General features: G+C 35.9%; 3 protein-coding genes across 3 annotated transcripts; 2 read left to right on the forward strand and 1 right to left on the reverse strand.

Moving 5' to 3' along the window:
* The first annotated feature begins 6,387 nt into the window (after nt 1-6,387).
* Nucleotides 6,388-11,416, forward strand: LOC109010754 (YTH domain-containing protein 1-like). Its single transcript, XM_018991669.2, has 9 exons — nt 6,388-6,595; nt 8,320-8,414; nt 8,517-8,746; nt 8,830-9,081; nt 9,226-9,302; nt 9,418-9,799; nt 10,335-10,388; nt 10,964-11,025; nt 11,101-11,416. Exons 2-9 carry the CDS (start codon nt 8,324-8,326, stop codon nt 11,159-11,161), a joined length of 1,209 nt encoding a protein of 402 aa, XP_018847214.2. The 5' UTR covers nt 6,388-6,595; nt 8,320-8,323; the 3' UTR covers nt 11,162-11,416.
* Nucleotides 11,417-13,312: 1,896 nt separating this feature from the next.
* LOC109010776 lies at nt 13,313-15,217 on the forward strand. The gene is made up of 3 exons (XM_018991692.2): nt 13,313-13,498; nt 14,182-14,297; nt 14,529-15,217. Exons 1-3 carry the CDS (start codon nt 13,388-13,390, stop codon nt 15,034-15,036), a joined length of 735 nt encoding a protein of 244 aa, XP_018847237.2. The 5' UTR covers nt 13,313-13,387; the 3' UTR covers nt 15,037-15,217.
* Nucleotides 15,218-15,998: 781 nt separating this feature from the next.
* LOC109010575 (subtilisin-like protease 4) lies at nt 15,999-18,334 on the reverse strand. Its single transcript, XM_018991446.2, has one exon. It carries the CDS (start codon nt 18,300-18,302, stop codon nt 15,999-16,001), a length of 2,304 nt encoding a protein of 767 aa, XP_018846991.2. The 5' UTR covers nt 18,303-18,334.
* Nucleotides 18,335-20,188: the final 1,854 nt, after the last annotated feature.

The following is a 20,188-nucleotide window of genomic DNA, read 5'->3' on the forward strand; positions in this document are numbered from 1 at the left end:
TGTCATGCTAATTTCTGTAAAAGAGTCGGGTTTGGTAACTTGTCTATGTTTATTATCTTATATGCATGCTAAGTTGCTATGTTTATCTTATCTGGTTTGTAACTTGCAGCTTGCCTACTGCTATACCCGAATCCATGATGATTTATTTATTTTATCAGATTTCTTGTATAATTGTATTGTATAACTGTGTAACAGATATGACATTGATTGTTGAGGCAAATTTGCATTCCTATCAAACATCCATTGGCAGTTAATACTAAGTTAAAAATATTTGAGTAATCATATAAGAGATTAAAACTAAGCTTAATTTTTTTAGTCTATTAGTGTATGCCTACTGCTGCCTGCTGATTTATCTTCTTGTGTCATGTTAAGTTGCTATGTTTATTGTACCTGGTTTGTAACTTGCGGCTTGCCTATTGTTATACCTGAATCCCTAATGGTTTATTTTATTTCTCTGATTTCTTGTATAATTGCATTATGTAATTGTGTTAGAGATATAACATTGATTGTTGAGGAAAATTAAGTTTTGCATTCCTGTCAAACATCTATTGACAATATTACTAAGTTAAAGGTACTTGAGTAATCATGCAAGTGATTAAAAATAAGCTTAATTTTTTTAGTGTATTAATGTATGCTGGGCAGCTGGTTGGTGTCAAGATTTCTGGGTCCATTCATGAAGACTGAGGACTTTTTTGAGTTTACTCCACATTTTTTTGTTCTGAAGTTTAATGTACTAAGTTCCATAATTTGTTTTTGTAAAGTATTTTTTGATTCACTTGTTCCATTAGGATGTCAAACCATAGCCAGAAAAGACTCTTGAAGGCTTCATGATGTAAAATTGTATTTAATTTGTTATTTCATGTATGTATTTATTTAAGTTTTTTATTATTTATTTTTTTAAAAAAGAGGTTCTAATCTCGTGCCGAGCTTAGCTGAACTCGACTAAGCTCGTTAGCAAACTGAGATTCGAGCTGAGCTCGATCTAAACCTTAGGCTCGACTTATTAACGAGCCGAGCCCAAGCTCGCTCATCTTGTGAACGAGCCGAGCTTAGACATCCCATGCTCACTCGAATTCGGCTTATTTACAACCCTAGTTGGGACGAAGAGTATCAAACATGATGGTTTATTTGGTTTCTTCAAGATCATGAACTTAATCATCGCTAACAACATTGATCATTGGTAGCACAAGACATAAGTTGGTATGGATCTGACGAAATTTATGATACGAATCAGTCTTGGGGTGCCTATCGACCTAGTGAGTTATATATATATATATATATATATATACTAGAATTTGATCAGATGCTTCCTATATTATGAAGAATATATTGTCCTTTGTAATCCTGATCACACGATCTCTGCCACATGTTGGGATCTTGTTAGATATTGCTGAGTGTGTCTGAGAGTTGATTGGACCTCCACCCTGTCACGAAGCACGAGACACTCGAGATTTCGTCTTCATGCTCCTATTTCAGAGCCGGTTGATACTCAGGAAGATGCACACCCGATAGATTGTGGAGTATCGGCCGGTGAGACATCCACGCAAACCGAAGCATCACTCACTGTTACTCGTGATGAGATTGCATATATAGTGCATGTAGAGATCCGCGCACAGACATCAGAGGTGATTGATATAGTGTGTATGAAGATTCGTAATGCCATCTCTGACTTACGTACAAAGATTAATTCTAGCATCTATAACTTACGTATAGAGATTGATGCGACAAATTTTGGGATCTAACCGGTTTACACCGATTTTGTATTTTCAATAATCGATACTGCACCGGTTACCCTCATAAACCGGTACTTTCGATTTTATCCTTTTCGGTCCGGTTTGGTCCGATTTTAGTATTATTATTACTAGTGTATTTATCAAAAAGAATATTTTGAGAATTTATTAGACCATAAAATGTAATAAATATATATACTTTATATTTTAAACATTTGATCAAACAAATATTCATGTTTAAAATTTAAATTTTATGTTATAAATTATAATATAACATTATTTCATATATAATTATATATTATATATAATATTAAAAATTAATTAAAAAATATATATACGAACCGGTCCGGTGCCGAAAAACCTAAAATAGGAACAGGATCAATTTTGACCGATTTTTAAAATGGAGGAACAGGTCCCGGATCAAACCGGTCCATAATCGGACCAAACCAACCAATCCAATCCAGTTCTCTGTTTTCTTTTTACAGCATTAGTCTCAAACTATGATCCATCTTTAATTTTGCACGCATGCACTCTGTCTCTACAGAACACATAATGTATGAAGCTTCACTAATTAATTACAATTTGTAACATGCAACAATTCTACCGATTTAGTATAGATTTCAATTATTTTGCTTGAAATTAGTGGACTCAATTCAGCTAGATAATTAAGTCATCATCTGACTTCAATGTCTATAGAACTTGAAACTTCGTCAATTAAGCCAATTAGGAGATATTTGGTCATGTATCAATAAACAAAATTATAGTCTAATGTATTTTTTTTTATTGTCGGAATTAATTTCTAGCCTTCGAGTAACACAACCGTACCTCTGTTGCATCTCTTCTTTCCTTGACTGAGGCTCTATATTAACAACTTTTGGCTATGCTCCATTCCCATAAAAGTTCTGATGATTCAAATCACACTGTTAATGATGTAGCTTCATCTTCATATCCCTTATCTGGTATTTTTTTCCCTCATGACTGGTACACTAATTCTCATTCTATTTTTTCCTCTCCCAAACATACATTGTTTGGTTCTTGATACGGGGGCAATAGATCACATGGTGCCCTCAGTTAATTTTTTTACATCCATTACTTCTGTTGTAGACACTTCTGTCAAACTTCCTAATGGCTAATCTGTTTTTGTAACACATATTGTCACTATTTGTATTTCTGAACATCTTATTCTCCATGATGTTCTTTGTGTACCATCGTTTACCTTCAAATTAATTTCTATAAGCAAGCTCACTAAATCGCTCACTTGTTGTTTTCTGTTTTCCTCTGACTTTTGCCTTATCCAAGACCTGACCAACTCGAAACTAATTGGATTGGGTAGACAACATGGAGGACTTTACATCATGCAGCAACCAGGCTCTTCTTGTCCTTTTCTATTGACATTGCTTCCACTTTCTCATAATAAACTTTATAGTTTTAATAATGTTTATTTGCCAACTGTTTGTTTTACCTCTTCCAAGTGTTCATTGTTTAAACCTGGGCATAATAGGTTAGGTCATCTCTCAGTTTCAAGGATGCTTTTCTTGAATAAGGTTGTACTTGATTTGTTCTTTCTAATAATCCATCTACAGTTTGTCTTTTAGCCAAACAAAAAAATTCACCATTTCCTAGTAATAATCATTTGTCTGCTTTGTCATTTGATCTTGTGCACTGTGATGTTTGGAAACCTTTTTCCATTCCTACCGTTGAAGGTTATAGATTTTTTTTAACAATTGTTGATGATAGTGCTCAGGCTACTTGGGTTTATCTCTTTAAGTATAAATCTGAAGTCTAAATTCTTATTCAAAACTTTCTCAAGATGGTCAAAACTCAGTTCCATGCAAAAATAAAGAAAATTTGTATTGATCATGGTTCAGAGTTTTATATCTCTCCATTTCTCAATTCAAAAGGAGTTATTCATCAACATATATGTGTTGAAACTCCACAACAAAATTCTGTTGTGGAAAAGAAACACCATCACATTCTTAATGCTTGAGGCTTATTTATTTTATTTTTTTATAGGAAAGCAAATTATCATTGATAAGAAACATTATAGACATTTATCAAGTTATGTAGCTTGAGAAATAAAGTTTGGAATATAATCCCACCACATCTCTAAACTTTCAACATTTCAAGCATATTGGCAAGTCTATGTGTTGCCACATTTCCTAAGTAGAAATTTTGATGGGTATATATTTATTTGAGCATGAGCCTGAGGTGCCAAGACTTTTATAATTCTCATGAGGGCATGGTGCTGCATGTGACAAATGACCTCACCAGATGCTTCAATTCGAAGCCTTTTTTCTAGTTTTTGTTTTTGTCTTTGTCTTCTAAGCAAATTGAAGTTTGTTCAACGTACTGTATGTTTGGTGGCTGAGAGTTCTTCCCCACAAACATGTGTAGGAAACTATGTCGACATGCTTGGAGGCCATGAGTACATCATTTATGGTAGTTACACATCCATCTAGAGAGCCACGTGGAGCGACATCCATCTAGGTATATCTAAAAATTGTAACCATTTGATTTGCTGAGGTGTAGGATTGTAGTTGTGAGTGGGGGCCCTCTGGAGAGTGGCCCAAGCCCAAAAAGACCAAGCTGCAAAGACCTTAGGCCCCTCAGACGGAGACCCAAAGGAGGCCAGGAGGCCAAGTCAAGAAGCTGCGTACCGATCCCACGACCACGCTGCTCGTTCGGAAAGGCCTTGGCTTCAAGCTTGGCTCGGTCAAGGAGCCCACCATTGGGCAGTGATTGCCTAGGACCTCGGTGGGCTGACAAGCCTTGCAATAGAGTACGTAGCGGACAATTGCCGCCTGGGGTAGGCGGTTGGGCATGTCTGATTGTGGGCATGTAGGGTTAGAGACACGCCGCATTCAATGCGTGTCAGGAAACTCAGCAGGCAACAACGTGTTGCTAAAGGTACCATAGGACGGCTCAACCACGACCTGACACACTGCCATGACAAGAGGGTGGTAGCAGGTACATCCCACGATCTCCCTCGACAGTCAGGTCCAAGCCAGGTATAAATAACGAATGTCCCTAAGGGAAGGCTCTATGAACTCGTCTACTATTTTCAACTTACTTAGATTTCTTCATCATTCAACCATTCTCTACTAACTTTGGCATCGGAGTGACCCTGAACATCACTAGAGCTCCTTCTTCCTCTTAGCTGCAGGTCCAGTGAGTTTGACTGCTATGATATTACTCAATAATAGTGAACCCACCTTTTTTGTTCGACATTCAAGATTTATTAGAGTTCCCAACAGTATCAAGAAGATCTTGATAACCAAATGGGAATATGAATATTATGATAAGCAATCCTTCCTTCAATTGGGAAGTGATCAGTCATTTCAAATTGGATTATTCAAAGGGCAGAAGACGACAAGGCCGTGTCTCTTCCTCTCGATCATGTTTCTACTTGCTAGCTCAGGAGATATGCTCGCAGTCTCCTTAATTATGTAAGGATATTGTTCATTCCTGCAGGGGAACAAGATCAGGTTAAATTATGATGGTTGGTCCAAAATGTGCAAATCCTCATAGAAAGTGCTACATACGGATCTTGGGGTCCAACTTCAGTCTTCAGCCAATATATAGAGTGAAAGTCGTCAGGCAATATAGATGCAGCGTGCGACGGAGAAACTTCAACCACCGACTACAAATTAAACATGCTGCGTCAACTAACGCCCATCTGGAATGTAGCATATTATGCAGTATTTCCTTGAGTTCATGTTTGAATTGAGGGTTGAGATGAGATAAATTAAAATGAAAGTTAAAAATTGAATAAAATATTATTAAAATATTATTTTTTAATATTATTATTATTTTGAGATTTGAAAAAATTGAATTATTTATTATATTTTGTGTAAAAATTTAAGAAAATCGTAATGATTATATGAGATGAGATAAGATGAGTTGAGTTGAAATCACTTCTTAATCCAAACGTGACCAAATGATAAATAGGTCCGTTTGCAGTTATGAGATGTATTTGAAAAAATTAATTTTTTAATAGTAAATTTTTTTTATTTTTTAAAAGGAATGCACGATATTTGCACAACTCATAACTATATCTAACATTACTCAATACCATAAAGCCCACGCTATAAGATTTATTTTATGTATTTTATCTCTTTCGTTACAAGTTATTAAAAAAAAAAATCTAAAGAAACATGAAAGATATTGTGTCGTTCGATCAGTGTAGAAAACTGTAATTCAAGTATCTCTATTCAATGTAAGGTCTATTTATAGTTAAATAGGCTACTGATAAATAAGAAAATACAATCAGGACATAAAAATAAATACAATTAAAGCTTAATGGCAAAATATTATATTCCATTAATCTAGTTAGGAATTATGTACGCTCAATTATTTTAAATAATAATTTAATTTAAATATTTTTTCTATTATATATTATTTATGTGGTATAATTTAATTTAAAAATTAAATTTTATAAATTAGGTAAATGATATATGATGTAAAGGCGTTGAAACCTTTTCGGTGAGTGACATTCAGATGAACGTAAAGGCCTCAAGTCCTTCCTAGCTCAGTGAATTTAAATCCTTCTTCGCAAAGAAATAATAATAATTAAAGAAAAATCCTCTTCCAATGAGTGGCCGTGACGATACGTTGTGGTACCTTCTCCATCCAGAAAATGATCGTAACCATCCACGTACTCATCCCTCATACCCCTTGGATTACCCTAGCATAAACATTTTAAGGGAAAAAAAAAAAATTTGAATTTAGAATTTTAGATAGAGAGTAGAAGAAGAAAAAATAATTAGGGCTCGGAAGTTGCAGAAGCTGACCGAGTTCGCGAGCTACTGCTCTGTTCTTTCACTCACTCAGTCACTTACTCAACCTCTTTCTCTTTTTCTTAAGAGGTGTGCTTTACTTCCCTTTGACTTTTTGTTTCGCTTTCGATCTTCTTGCTTTTTTTGTATGCACGTGCAATTTAATTTTTATCATAACATCTCTTTGGATGAATAGAAACAATGGTAAAAGAGAAAAGATCTTTATAACTAATTTAATTTGGATTTATCGTTAAATATTCTCAGAGAATTGATCGAGCCTGATTCAATTCAACCGTTTTCTTTCAGTTCTTGCGGATTTTACGATAATTACTTTTGTGTTTAGGAGACTGACACACTGTAATGGATGAAAATTACTCGGCTGTTAGAGAGGCTTAAGGGTGAAGTGGGTTTTCGTTGTATTGGCTTGAATTTTATGAAGCAAATTCTGATTCAGAATAAAACCTTCTTACTAGGGGAAAAGTGGGAAAAAAATTCTCCTGACCGACCTCTATGATATATTTCATAAGCGGAAGGGAGTCTGATCTTCGTAATATTATTTTATGAAATATGCGTGGTGTTTGAATTGTGGCGTTCTTGAAAAAAGAATTGGTATAATTGATTACTATGCTAGAGAGGGTGTGGATTAAATGGCATAGTGTAGCATATTGTAGGGTGTGGATAAATTATAGATTAGGCTCTTGCAGAAGTTTTACAAGTCATTGGATGATTACAATTAATTATCAGACGTTGATGGATTAGTGGGAAAGGGCTAAGCATAATTTTTCGCCTTTATTACTTGCGACTGAAAAGCTATGGCCACCAATCAGGACTATCTGTTTTAATGCATGGTGGGAGGTTGGCGTAGGTTCAAGAGGTGATGGGTGATGTTTTACACATTTTGAGCCACTTATAAGTGGTTTAGTTTGAATTGGGCCCTTGCCAACGCTTTGCCAATGCCTAAGGCAGTCAAACTCTGGAGACTGTTAATGGAGAGCTGGTATTTGTAAATAGTACAACAAGATGTAGTGATGTAATGGTTTTGTTCTCTATTAGTTTCAGTTTTGTGCTTGAATCTATTTGTTGAACTTCTTTTTAATATATGCATTTCCTATTTATTTGCTTTGATGGACCTATAAAAAAAAAATTATCTGCTTTGATGGTTGTTATTTGTGAGCAATGCTAAGTTGTGCTTCTAGAATATGTGTCATCCAACATATTCAAGGGATTTTGCAAGAATTTTTAATAAATTTGGTGCATAATTTTTTTGGTGAATGGGAAGCTCTGTATAGAGTAGGTTGTGGTAGATTTATCACAAAGATTAAGTGCTCGCCGAAGCCTTGAATCCTCCTTCCCTTGGTGTTCTGTAGTTGAGTTATTACTTGGGAGTTTTGAACTTCTTGCCTTTGTGATAGTAGTGGTGAGAGTACTAATAGTTGGTTCATAAGTTGCTAGCATTTATTATCAATTGCTAAAGGAATCATTAGAAGAATGCTTATGTAGTTCCTGTAAAAATGGCAGTTGTGCCATTGTAGCTTCTACTAGGTTTGGAAGGTGATTTGACATTTCTTATATATCTTCATTTATTCTTGTGAATTATTACCAATTCTTGGTATTGCTTATCTTTGTTTTGCACTCAGTTGTTGTCCTCGGGATTCAGTAAAACATTCTATAGAATTCTGATGCTCTGTATCATTTAACGTAGATAATATTGCTATTTGTTTCTTCACCAGATACCTTAGTTTTGACTTTTCTACCATCCAGCTGTATCTTCGATATACAGATGCTTCATAACGTGGTAGTTGATTCATCTGTAGGGACATGTCTTCTGATACTGCAAAAGAAAATGCATCTGTTGTTGATTCATCAGTAACTGAATGGAAACAAGACATGGGAAATTCAGATGACCCTGGTAATAATTGATGCAAGTTAATCCTAGTGTATTTAATCCTCTTGTAATTCTCATTGAAATATGAATGTTTAATATAGGACTAATCTGAAATTTTTATGTCAGAGAGCTCTAGTTACAAAGCTAATGAGGTTAGCTATCCATCAAGGGCAGATAAGGCAGGGAACTCTTATTATCCACTGGGAATTTCCACTACTGACAGAAAGGGTAAATTGTACAATACGAGATACTTCATCATTAAGAGTTTGAACCATCATAATATCCAACTGTCAATTGAGAAAGGAATTTGGGCTACCCAAGTCATGAACGAACCTATTCTAGAAGAAGCCTTTCATGTAAGATCCCTCTTACTCTAATTTCTTGCTCTGCTTTCGCAATTATTTTTGCTTTATATACAAAGCATATGGTTTTATTGCAGAACTCTGGTAAAGTAATTCTTATATTTAGTGTAAACATGAGTGGTTTCTTCCAAGGATATGCGCAAATGATGTCTTCTGTTGGGTGGAGGCGAGACAACGTTTGGAGTCAAGGAAGTAGCAAAGGCAATCCGTGGGGGCGCAGCTTTAAAGTCAAATGGCTGTGTTTAAATGATTTACCTTTTCAAAAGACTCTTCATCTCAAGAATCCATTGAATGAATACAAACCTGTCAAAATTAGCAGGGATTGCCAGGTGTCCTTTTTATTAAGTGCTTTCTTTTTCCTTCTTTTTCTGTATTTTTTTTCAGGGGGTGGGGGGGTGGGCTGGTTGGAAGGGAGGGTTTATACATTAAATCCAGTTTAAGAAAATGACTTTTGAGTCATGTATTCTCTCTAGGAGTTATCTCTAGATATTGGAGAAGCGCTTTGTGAGCTCCTTGATGGAAAGAGTGATGTGGATGACTCTCCAAGTAGGTATGTCTCTCAAGAAGCTGAATGGTCGACATGCTATGTTGAGAAAAATAAAAAAGACTTCTGACCAATTCCTAATCAATAACTTATTGCTTATTATTGCTTTATGCTGGAGCAGTCTTTACAGGAGTGATCTTCCTTCAAAAAGGCTTTGTGTAGAGTCTCCATGTTCTTTAGGGGATGAAGAGTATAATGTGCCTCCAATGCATATGTCATGGTCAAGAACACCCATTCTTTATCCTTTGCCTCTGTATCCACATCAGGCTGAGGCGAATAGATTTCATTTAGCAAACCAGATTTCTACAGGGGTTACTTTTCCTAGAAATCTTTCAATCACTGCTGGTGCATCAAAAGTTGAAAGGATGAAACGTTCTTGCAATAGCGGAGAAATTTCTAATTCACAAGCGGAAATGGATATGTCTCCTCATTTTGATGTTTGGGGTTTGTATGCAGAAAGCCCATTTGCTTGTACCCTGACTGAGGATGATCTTCTTGAACTGGTATTAGTGTCCTAGTTTAGTTTCTTTGTTCTGTTTGGCATCACCAATCTCTCTCTCTCTCTCTCTCTCTCTCACACACACACACACATGCATTTTTATTGAACATCTCAAGGCTATCTTTTATGTGAACATTTCCTTCCAATTTTATGGAATGATTTTCTCTATGACTACGAAATTATAAAGTCTTAAGTAACCCTCTCTTTTTCTGTCCCTCTCCCACCAGCTCCTCCCTCACACCAAAAAAAAAATGATTGAAGAAGTCATCATGAACTTGTTGATTGTTTTTCCTTGTGAAGTTTGATGGTCAAGGTCTTTTTTGGAGAAGGGTCTCTCCCTCAAATAATGGCTTTATTTTCACTAGAAGGAAAAAGGATAAATCCCTTTGTTAACTCTGTTTCTTATGTTGCACTTCGTATCTCTTTTAACATCTTTGTGAATTGGGACTAGGCTATTAATGAAGCCAGACTGGCATACTGCTGTCTGAGCTATTAAGAATGGAATTTTTTTATTTTGTTTTCCTTGTTTGTTATGGCAGTCTTATGAAGAATATCTGGAGCGTAGCAGAAGCAGTACACAATTATGCCTCCCTGTCAGTATGCTTATCCAATAACATTTCACTCATTTTTTTCTCATCTTTCTAAGTAGGTGTTCATTTTGTTTTATTTTTAGACTATTGTATCTTTTGTGAAATGATGCATATTTTGAGCACAATATATCATCTTGACCTGCAGACTTTGTCCCCGCTATTATAATTGTGGATAATCTCAGTGTCCCAATTTGTAACTTATGCCCTTCTTTGTTTCGGTTTTGGAGGATTTTGATGATTATTGTGGATAAGTATCACGCCACTAGTGATCAACTAAGCCTTTGCTTATGATCAGTCCACCTGCCATGTGATTTTTAAACCAATAGATCTGATCAGTGACAGTCCACCCACCATCTGATTATAAAACAAAGAGATCTGTTGAGGCCCATTTATAATTCACGATGTGAGCAGGGACTAGATAATGGCCACTGGAGTTGTTTCAATCGCATGAAAAAGTTTTCTTGACTCATTCTATTGTTGTGACAATATTTAGAAATCTAGGAAGATGCAGGACAGGTGGGTGGAGCATCTTTGTGTTCAAATACACTCCTAAACTGAGCCGTTACCGTCTTTGACAGGTGGCTGGACCATCTGGGAAAATGCAGGAATCATCAAGAAGCAAAAATCAGGATGAAAATCTGTGAGTTTATTTATGAAAACCCGACCTGTAACATCACAAATTTCTATTTGTTTTACCTGACGAAATGTTCTGCAGGAATTCGGGCTCTAAAGCTGACCGGCGAAAGAGGACTCATTGTTCGTCCCAAAAATTATAGTTCCCTTGATATGGGAAAAGAGGTTCTTTTTGTTTCTTTCTTGGGATGGTGTTGCTGTTTTCAGGAGTTTCGCAATTTCCTGCTAAGCAATGACCGATTGAAGTTATTTATTCTTATCCCCGGGACTCAATATCTTGTTACGTTGTACACAATTGTACCATAGCATCAAAATCTCAATACCGGACTCAACTGGGGAATGTTGCCAACTTGTACATAAATTGATGCAGCATTGGCCTTACATCCTTTGATTTGCTTCCTCCTGATAGGTGGTAGTTGGTTAGATTTGATTATTAGTTTAAGAATTCTATCAGAAGAGGCAACCGATCAAATAATTCTGACAGATGCTCCTAAAAAAAATTAACTGACGAATTTTCAAAGGAAGAAAAAAAAGGGACCAAAATTAGCAAGTTTTGGGGTGGGGAAATAGAGAGAATCTGATTGTATGTACATTAGTGAAGGGCTATAATCGATCCGAGCTAAGTTGAGTTTTTGGAATATTTAGTCGGGCTAGATTCAAATAATTCAGTTTGAGTTGAGAACTCTTCAAGTTGAGTCCAGTTCGAGCTGATTAAACACGAGCTTGAATTGAATTGAGTCGAGTTATTATTCAAGTTTTATTTGTACTCTTATATATATATATATTTTTTATTTTAAATAAATTTAATGATTAAAAATAACGATTTACAAATCAAAATATTAAATCTAATGAAATTTTTATAATTAATATGTAAACCTTATATTTAACTATAAACATTTTTATGAATACATTTCTTATATGGTTATACATTGTAGTATATAATGAAACTACCAAGTCCTATATAATAACTATTATACATTATAAAATATATACTATAACTAAATACTTAAGTACTTAATTAACTAACATATAATTATGAACTATATTCAATATATAAGTATAAATGACTAGGCATAAGTAATTGGGTTACATATTAAATATTTAATTATAAAGGTAATTATGCTTATGTTATTAAATTTAATATGTATAGAAGCATATATATGTATGTTAATAAGAATACTAATATATATAAATAACTTATATATATATATATATATTCAATGATGTATGGACGAGCTCTAATCAAATTGAGCTAACAAGCTTAGTCGGGCATGAACGAGCAAGTCTTAACGATTCTTAAATGAGTCAAGTCGAGTTTAATCAAGTATGTGTCACGGGCGGGTTTCTGCTTTCAGGATGGAGTTTTTTTTTTTTTTTTCTTTAAGTTTAACCGAGTGAGTATTGGACGAGCAATCGTATAAACTGATTCATTTATAGCCATATTAACATTACGTAGTATGACTAGGTTTTATTTAGACTAGGGAAATAGAAAATAAATTTAGATAATACCAGACATATAATTTAAATAATAAAATTTGATATTTTATAAAATGTGATATCCATCAAGATGATTTGAGAATATAATTTTTATAAATTTAGAGTGCTAACACTTGATTATTATAATCAATTGACAGTATCCTATGAAATTGAAGTCTAATATAAATTGACATAACAGTAGTTTTGTAAGAGCATTTACATTGGATTCTCAATAAATTTTCTTAAAATTTGGCTAAAAGACATGCTTCTTAAAACTTTTTCCTAAATTTTACTCATCTTTCAAAAATCTCATAAATCTCATTTCATATTATTTTTTTATTTTATTAAAATAATATTTTTCTATTGTTTATTTATTATTTTTTTCTCTCACTTCTATTTACAAACTTAACTCTCACTATTTTATATTTTTTCTTATATTTTAAATTATTACTCTCTAAGGAATATTTTAAACAAAAATTTAAATTACTGTTTTGCGGGTACGATAATATTTGTAAATTTAATTTTTTTTTACATTTTTGTAATTATTTAAATTATTATTTAAAACTATAACAAATTGTCAAATATGAATATAAAAGAAAATGTAGATAATTAGAAGAAGAATTTGTTTTATTTGTTAGAATAAAATATTTATAAAAAATAATTTAAAGATAAATAGCAGCTCCCCATATTTTTTAATATTATAATACGAAAACTTGAATTTTTATAAAGAAATAAAAAGGTGTAGAAAGGATAAATATTTTATTATTCTAATTGTTAAAATTATTATTAAGTGGTACAATGGCTGTTTAATACTGACCTACTCGCGCCTTCGCGGTGTGATTGTGAAGATTTCCCCTTTTGAAGCACTCTCTCTCTCTGACGCAGAGGAAGCGATGGAGATCAGTCCCACGATCATTGGCAAAGATGAGGTCATAGCGAAACTCAAGGACGACGGCGACTTCGACAAACTCCGCCTCAAAATCATTCGCAAGCTCAGGGACAACGTCAGTCTCCTCCTTCTCATTATCTTCATCTTTTTCTGTTCCTGCAAATTTGAAGCTTGGAAGCAATTTTCTTTATTTTAAAGGAAAATAAAATATCTCTTCCGTCCTGCTTAGAAAATTGGATAGATTAGAGTGATTAAAGACGAAACAATGCCGAAAATTTTTCTTGAAAGCAGTTGGTTTTTAATCCGTTGGAGTGTTTGAAGAGGAGGAAGATTTATTTTCTTGTTAATTTTTTTTTCTGTATGAATTCGAGTTTGCTTTATATTTGAGAAAATTAAGCTGAAATTATCCCTATTCTGAATCTCTGATTCAAGGTTACATTGAAATCTCAATTTCGTCCATTTTTCACGGAATTTATCTAATTTCAAAGCGAAGAACATGTAAATATATTCAACTTCTGAACCAAAATCGAATAGCTGGGGAGTCTCTGCGTTCAAATCTCAGTAGGCTTCGTTGCTTTGATTCTAACATATCCTGAAAAGAATGTACAAATGAAAATTTTAAAGTCTCGTTGGTTGGCATATGGTTTTTTGAAGCATATCGAATTGTTTTCGTGGATGGGAAGATAGCTCAGCTCGTCTTTTTCAATTGATGTGTGTGTGTGTATGTTATGTTCCTTTTAATTTTTAAAACCCCTTTTCCAGTGTCTGTAATGCTGACCAAGGAGAGAGTAAACGCAGGAGGAGTTGCGGAATGAGATTATTTTGACAGTGAAGCAGTCAGCAGCACTTAATCGTGCAGGTGCTGAGAATATGAAACCCAGACAATTATCTGATGCCATATATGATGACGTTGGGTAAGTTTCTAATTTTTCTCAAATTTTTTTTTTTGGTTTTTAATTGTTATTTTCCTCACCAAAAACAATTCTTACAAACCACGTTAATAATTTTGAGGATTGAATCTACGGTTCTAATTAATGCGCTTTCTGATAAAACTCTTTAATTGGGTTGTTATTTTGGGACAGGGACAATAAGGATATATAGTAAAAGACTCAAATGAAATCTGATGACCCATTATGCTGTTTCAGGAATAAAGTAATGAGCCGGATATCTGATGGTTTGTGGGAAACAATTAGATCAGGTGATGGCATGAAAAGTGAAATTACAGAAACTGTACAATCTGTTTATAACAAATTATTAAACCCAAAATGGAAAGAAGAGGGTGAATCATCCACCCATGGCATGATGCCAAAGCAGAAGGAAGCTGAAAATAACCGTTCCATTGCAGCCTCAGCTAGTGAAGCTGATGACATCTTTTCTGATAGTGAGCCAAAAGAACCTCCAGGGTTTTCTCTCCTCAATAACCATCAGAACAACAAGAATGAGGAGCAACACAGACAGGAGCTTCAGCCTCCAATGCCTCACAAAAGAGAACCTGTTGAAGCACAGGAGGAAGATACACACCACCCAAAGGTTGTCTTGGAGCCAGAATACGTTGATCTTGGTGTGCCACCTGGCTTTCCTGCAGAATTGGAGCAGACGCAGCGATGTGATGGTAGTGATGAGGACCCTGATGTGCCTCCTGGTTTTGGCTGATGCGATGACAAGCAATGCAATTGATCTCTCTATCCTGAAGCATTAAATTTTGTAGAAACTGTGTGATCAAGGATTAGAAACTGTTACCGCCGTATTCCCCTCTCCTTGTGTGCTGAATTTATGCTATTAGAGTGGCTTTTCTGAGTACACCATAGTTGAAGGTCAGATGCTTCAGATATTATTCCTACGATGCCTGTGACCTTTTTTTTTTTTTTTTTTATCATCATCATTACAATAGATCAAAAACAGGTTTTGGTTTTTAATTACCAAGTTATCAGGTTTTGCTTTTAATAGTAGTGAAGCTGTTTATATATTCAGTATGTTTCCTTCTATGCCTTACTAATTGGCCTCTTTGGACCTGATTGTATGACTGGCTTTCCACAAAAGGTCATTTTGCATGCTAGCCAGACCATTAGTGAAACATCTGAATATTGTGATCAGAACGGTAGAAATCAATGTGAAAACCAAGTTTCTGAGTTTCTATCACCAAGTTTTATAGGGCCATTGGGAGTACCACCCCATAACACAATAATCCACTGTAACTGCAAGTGGATATTAGGAGAAATAAATTATGTTGGACCTATGTATTTCAGGTTGTTTTGCACTGTATTAAGCTGACATCTCTTGTAGGTTCTAGTGCTATCGTCTTCTCCGCCTATCTTATGCAACATTCTTCTCCTGTTCTCCTGATTGTAGGATTCTTTTTCATCTGGCAGTAATATTTTTTTTTCACTGTAGAATTATTAAGTCCCGTACATCATCCACTGGAAATTCTTCTTTATGCTCATTTGCTAACTATGGAAGTAGAGTTCAGTTTTTTCGATGATCATATTCAAACGATCTATGATAATTATTAAATACAACCAGTACAAATATGATGGCACAGATGCTTAATCACACAGTACCGGGATTTTTTGATGATGACAATACAAGACATTGCTTGCATACAATCTCTACATGCACTACTCAAACCTAACAGAAATTGGGCTTCTAACGCAGTGTTTGGCAGAATCCCATTTTATAAAACCTTGCCCATATTCACCCATTTTGGTATCTGGCACTGTGCGGCTGAATGTTACTGAATATTTCACTTTCTGGTTCACCCGTGAGAAGTAGAGCTTATTGGGCTTGACACTCACATGAACTCCTTCTGGTGCAACCACAGTGACTGCAAAAGATGATGTTGCCTCGCCAACATTTGTCACAGTCCTGGTAAATGTCTGAGACGATCCCAGTGTAACAGAAAATGAAGGGTAGTTTAGCTCTCCTTCAGGGATACTTGATACGTCTGAGCACTTTATTGGTCTGTGCACAAGGATTCCAACCTCCTGGTCTTTGTATCCCAGACCACATAGATATGGTATATAATCGTCTGGTTGAATATCATAGATTAATCCTGGTTCATTTGCTCTTGATGGATTGACATGGCCTGCACCTATGGCAAAGACATCTGCAGGCTGAAGTGTTTGATCAAAAATTGGTTTGCCTTCAAGATTTTGTGTATCAGCAGAAGTCATTATAGCAGATTTAATAGCAGCTGGTGACCAATGAGGATGTGAGCTCTTGAGCAAAGCTGCAATGCCGCTAAGATGAGGGCATGCCATTGATGTGCCAGACATGATGTTGAAATTGAGTTTTGATTTTGTATCATCGTCAAGAGAGAAGGGCCAGGCTGCTAGAATGCTCACACCTGGTCCGATAATGTCTGGTTTCAGAATGCCTGGGCTTGCTAGGTTGGGGCCTCTTGAAGAGAAAGAAGCAACGAATGGGGATACTGAGCTTCCAATGAGAGTTCCTTTGAATAAGATAGATGCTGTAGGAGTTTCTGTAGAGTTTATGTAGGCTTTGATCTTTAGTCCAGCAGCAAAGCTGACATGTGTTGCGGGAAGAACATGAGCATCAGCTGAGGTACTAAAGCCATCAGTTTCTTCATTCATGAGAATCATGGCGGCACCCCCTGCATTTTTAACTTCCTCTCCCTTAGCGATTCTTCCTATCCCCCCTCCTCGCTCGCATAAAACTACTTTGCCTTTGACATTGATATCTTTCAAGGATCCCTCACCACATAGTGCAGACTCTGGTTTATCATTAACGCCAGCATAAACAAGAGGCAATGGAGTTGAGGGGAAGTCACCAGGCTGGAAGAGGGATTCACCATCGAGTTCTTCTCTATTTCCCAGCTTTGCTGTCGACACAATGCTTCTGTCAATGTTGCTTGCTCCGACTGTGAGTATCCACGGGGCTTCATTAGATAACGTGCTGTTGAAAGGGCCAGCATTCCCGGCTGAACAGCTTACAAATATTCCTTTTTGGATCGCTGCAAATGAGCCGATTGCAACACTGTCCTCGAAAAATGGAACAGAGTCTGACCCCAGGGAGAGTGAGACCACATCGACGCCATCTCCAACAGCTGCATCAAGCCCAGCCAGTATATCGCTCTCGGGACAATCATCCAATATATCTCCAAAGCACACTTTGTAAATTGCCAAGTGGGCATAAGGGGCCATTCCAACCGCTGTGCCCCTGGCATTTCCTAGCACATCGGCATTCTTTACAAAACCGCCAGCAGCAGTGCTTGCAGTGTGGGTACCGTGCCCGTCTACATCGATTGGTGGCTCATCTTTTCCTTTCATGGCTTTGGCTGCAACATTGAATGTTCTTGCACCAATGAGTTTGTTGTTACAGTCTGTAACGTTGAACTCACACCTCCCTTTCCATTTGGCTGGAGGTGGCTGCATTCCTGCATCACTAAACGAAGGATGAGAAGGCAAAATTCCACCGTCCAATACCCCAATAATCACCCCCTTTCCAAAGTTTGATTCTTTCCAGAATCCCGTTTGCTGGTGCAACCCTAAGAAGCTTGGTGTATGTGTTGTTTGTAGACGTAACATCCTCTCAGGACGGGCTGACACAAAACCGTCCTTCTCCTCCATAGCTCTCACTTCTTCCTGGGTCAGTCTCGCTGCAAAACCCCGGATAACATTCTGGTATGAATACAGCATGCGTGGCTGCTCATCCGAATTACTTGCGACGGTATTTGGCATAAAAGAATGGTACCAGCTCTCCTGATCTTCTAACTGGGAAAAAGCTCTACCCTCTGGTTGCTTTACATGGACAATGTAAGTTTGTAAATTTGTCATCTCGGAACTTTTGGTGACAGATGAAAGTGCACTTCCGAAAGCAAACTCGTAGTAGAAGTTAAACACGAAAAGAAGAGAAACGAAAGGTATAGCTGCCATGTTTTGTGACAATACACCTTTCTGCATGAAAGTGAGGAGAGGTAAGAGATTTTTGTGAGTTCAAGTGGTTTCCATACTGATTTATATAAGAGAATAGTAGAGTGAGAGGGGTCGGCATTTCCGCATAAGCCTGTTCCGGAATAAAAACATTGCCGTTGGAGCTATGTGATATGGTCCGGCACGTAGGGAATTTACTTTAGTGATTCCTATTATCCTGAAGACGGCAGCTGTATTTGTTTAGAGGATACTCATTGTCCTACGGAGCTTTCATTTTTTTTGCCCGAGCTTGTCTTTTCTTAAAATAGCAGGCTGACTCAGTCGTAATGGACAACATAAACAGTGGCTGCATGTAATTCGGCGAGTTGAAAACGAAGTCCAGGATTGATGTGTAATTAATCATGATTTGATCGGGCCAGGTTGTGAAATCATTTGCTGCAATATGCCGTTTGCAGCAAAGTAATGACAAGCATAAGAAAGATTATACATGGGATGGGAAGCCTTTTTCCACTATAGTATAATATTTCACAATGCCTCAGCCTTGAGATTTTCTTTTTCGAAAGAGAATAATTAGTATTTAGATTAATGCAACTTAAGCATCACTCTCCGGCTTCGCCCGCGCGCGCGCCTACTGCATGCATGTACATCTCGTCTGCACCCACCCTTATACGGTGGGCAGGTGTGGCACTTGAACCGTTCACATGGTATAATAATTAGCCCTAAAATACTTTTTTGAGAGCCAAACAATCACGCCGGCCAGATCAACTATTTTCACCATCAAACGAATAGTCAAATTAGATCCAACTCACACAAATGAAGAGACCGAGATCATAATCGCACAAAGAGAAGGAGACCACTCAACAGCTTCAAGGGCTCGAAATCCATGGTTTGATCGAGTCCTCGAGAGAAAGGTCCCTATATATGCATGCTAACGGATGTCCCTTCTTCATTTGAAAGTATCTTCTCCGAAATTATTGATTTTCTTTATATGCACGTAAACCTGGTTGAGTGCTCAGTACTGGGTAATCAAACATTAGCCTTTTGATCGTACCTTTTCGTGAGTCTATGATGTGTTTATTTAAAGCCTATTAATGTTAGTATGTCTCCTCATTTTGATCGTTCATGTATTTAAAATTTTTGTTGCTTAATGATTAAAGAAATGATTATTAGTGTATTGACATTTTTGTATTTTTAAAAAAATTAGTGTATTGATATATATTTTTTATTTTTAAAAATGTTTAAACATGTTTAAAAAATATTTCAAAATAAAAAGTATAAAAAAAAGTGCAATTTGCACTAGGAGTACACCAAGTGGGCAAATTGATGGGGCATAGTAGCACTACTCTATTTAAATCCATTTTATGTTGGGTTTGGATAGACAGTTTAGATGAGATGAGATGTTTTGAATAGTAGTTGAATAAAATATTGTTAGAATATATTTTTTAATATTATTTTTATTTAAAAATTTAAAAAAATTAAATTATTTATTATATATATTTTTGTATTGGAATTTGAGAAAGTTGTAATGATGAGATGAGATGATTTATGTATTCAAACTGAGTTAAGTGTTGGACTTGGCCAAAGTCACCATTCTTAAAGTAGCTCTCTGCTCAAATAAGAGTAACATGTTTGTCTAAGCTGTTTTCATGAGAATAAGAACAACAACATGATCATAAAGACTGAAGATTATGCAATTGCCACTTGGTAAAAGTAGGCAACAGCTAGAATTAGCAATCTTGGGTTTGCAGAATTTTCATATCTATTCACCGGTTAGTATTTTAATTTTATAAAGCGCTGAGTCTTTTTATTTCATTACTTTGAATAGTTTCGAAGATCTACCAAAAAGTGAAAGAAAGTTGGTCTATATATAAAGATTTTATAAAACTGAAGTTACAAATTAACGTGACATAATGTAA

Source organism: Juglans regia, chromosome 2 (assembly GCF_001411555.2).
Source record: "Juglans regia cultivar Chandler chromosome 2, Walnut 2.0, whole genome shotgun sequence".
In the NCBI taxonomy this organism is placed as follows: Eukaryota; Viridiplantae; Streptophyta; class Magnoliopsida; order Fagales; family Juglandaceae; genus Juglans; species Juglans regia.

Excerpts from the sequence above, each read along its gene's own strand:
- LOC109010575 (XM_018991446.2), bottom strand. The coding sequence starts at position 18,302 with ATGCAGAAAGGTGTATTGTCACAAAACATGGCAGCTATACCTTTCGTT.
- LOC109010754 (XM_018991669.2), top strand. The coding sequence starts at position 8,324 with ATGTCTTCTGATACTGCAAAAGAAAATGCATCTGTTGTTGATTCATCA. Across the intron at positions 9,800-10,334 it reads AGGATGATCTTCTTGAACTG|TCTTATGAAGAATATCTGGA; the intron begins GTATTAGTGTCC and ends TTGTTATGGCAG. Across the intron at positions 11,026-11,100 it reads AAAAATCAGGATGAAAATCT|GAATTCGGGCTCTAAAGCTG; the intron begins GTGAGTTTATTT and ends AATGTTCTGCAG.
- LOC109010776 (XM_018991692.2), top strand. The coding sequence starts at position 13,388 with ATGGAGATCAGTCCCACGATCATTGGCAAAGATGAGGTCATAGCGAAA. Across the intron at positions 13,499-14,181 it reads TTCGCAAGCTCAGGGACAAC|GAGGAGTTGCGGAATGAGAT; the intron begins GTCAGTCTCCTC and ends GAGTAAACGCAG. Across the intron at positions 14,298-14,528 it reads GCCATATATGATGACGTTGG|GAATAAAGTAATGAGCCGGA; the intron begins GTAAGTTTCTAA and ends ATGCTGTTTCAG.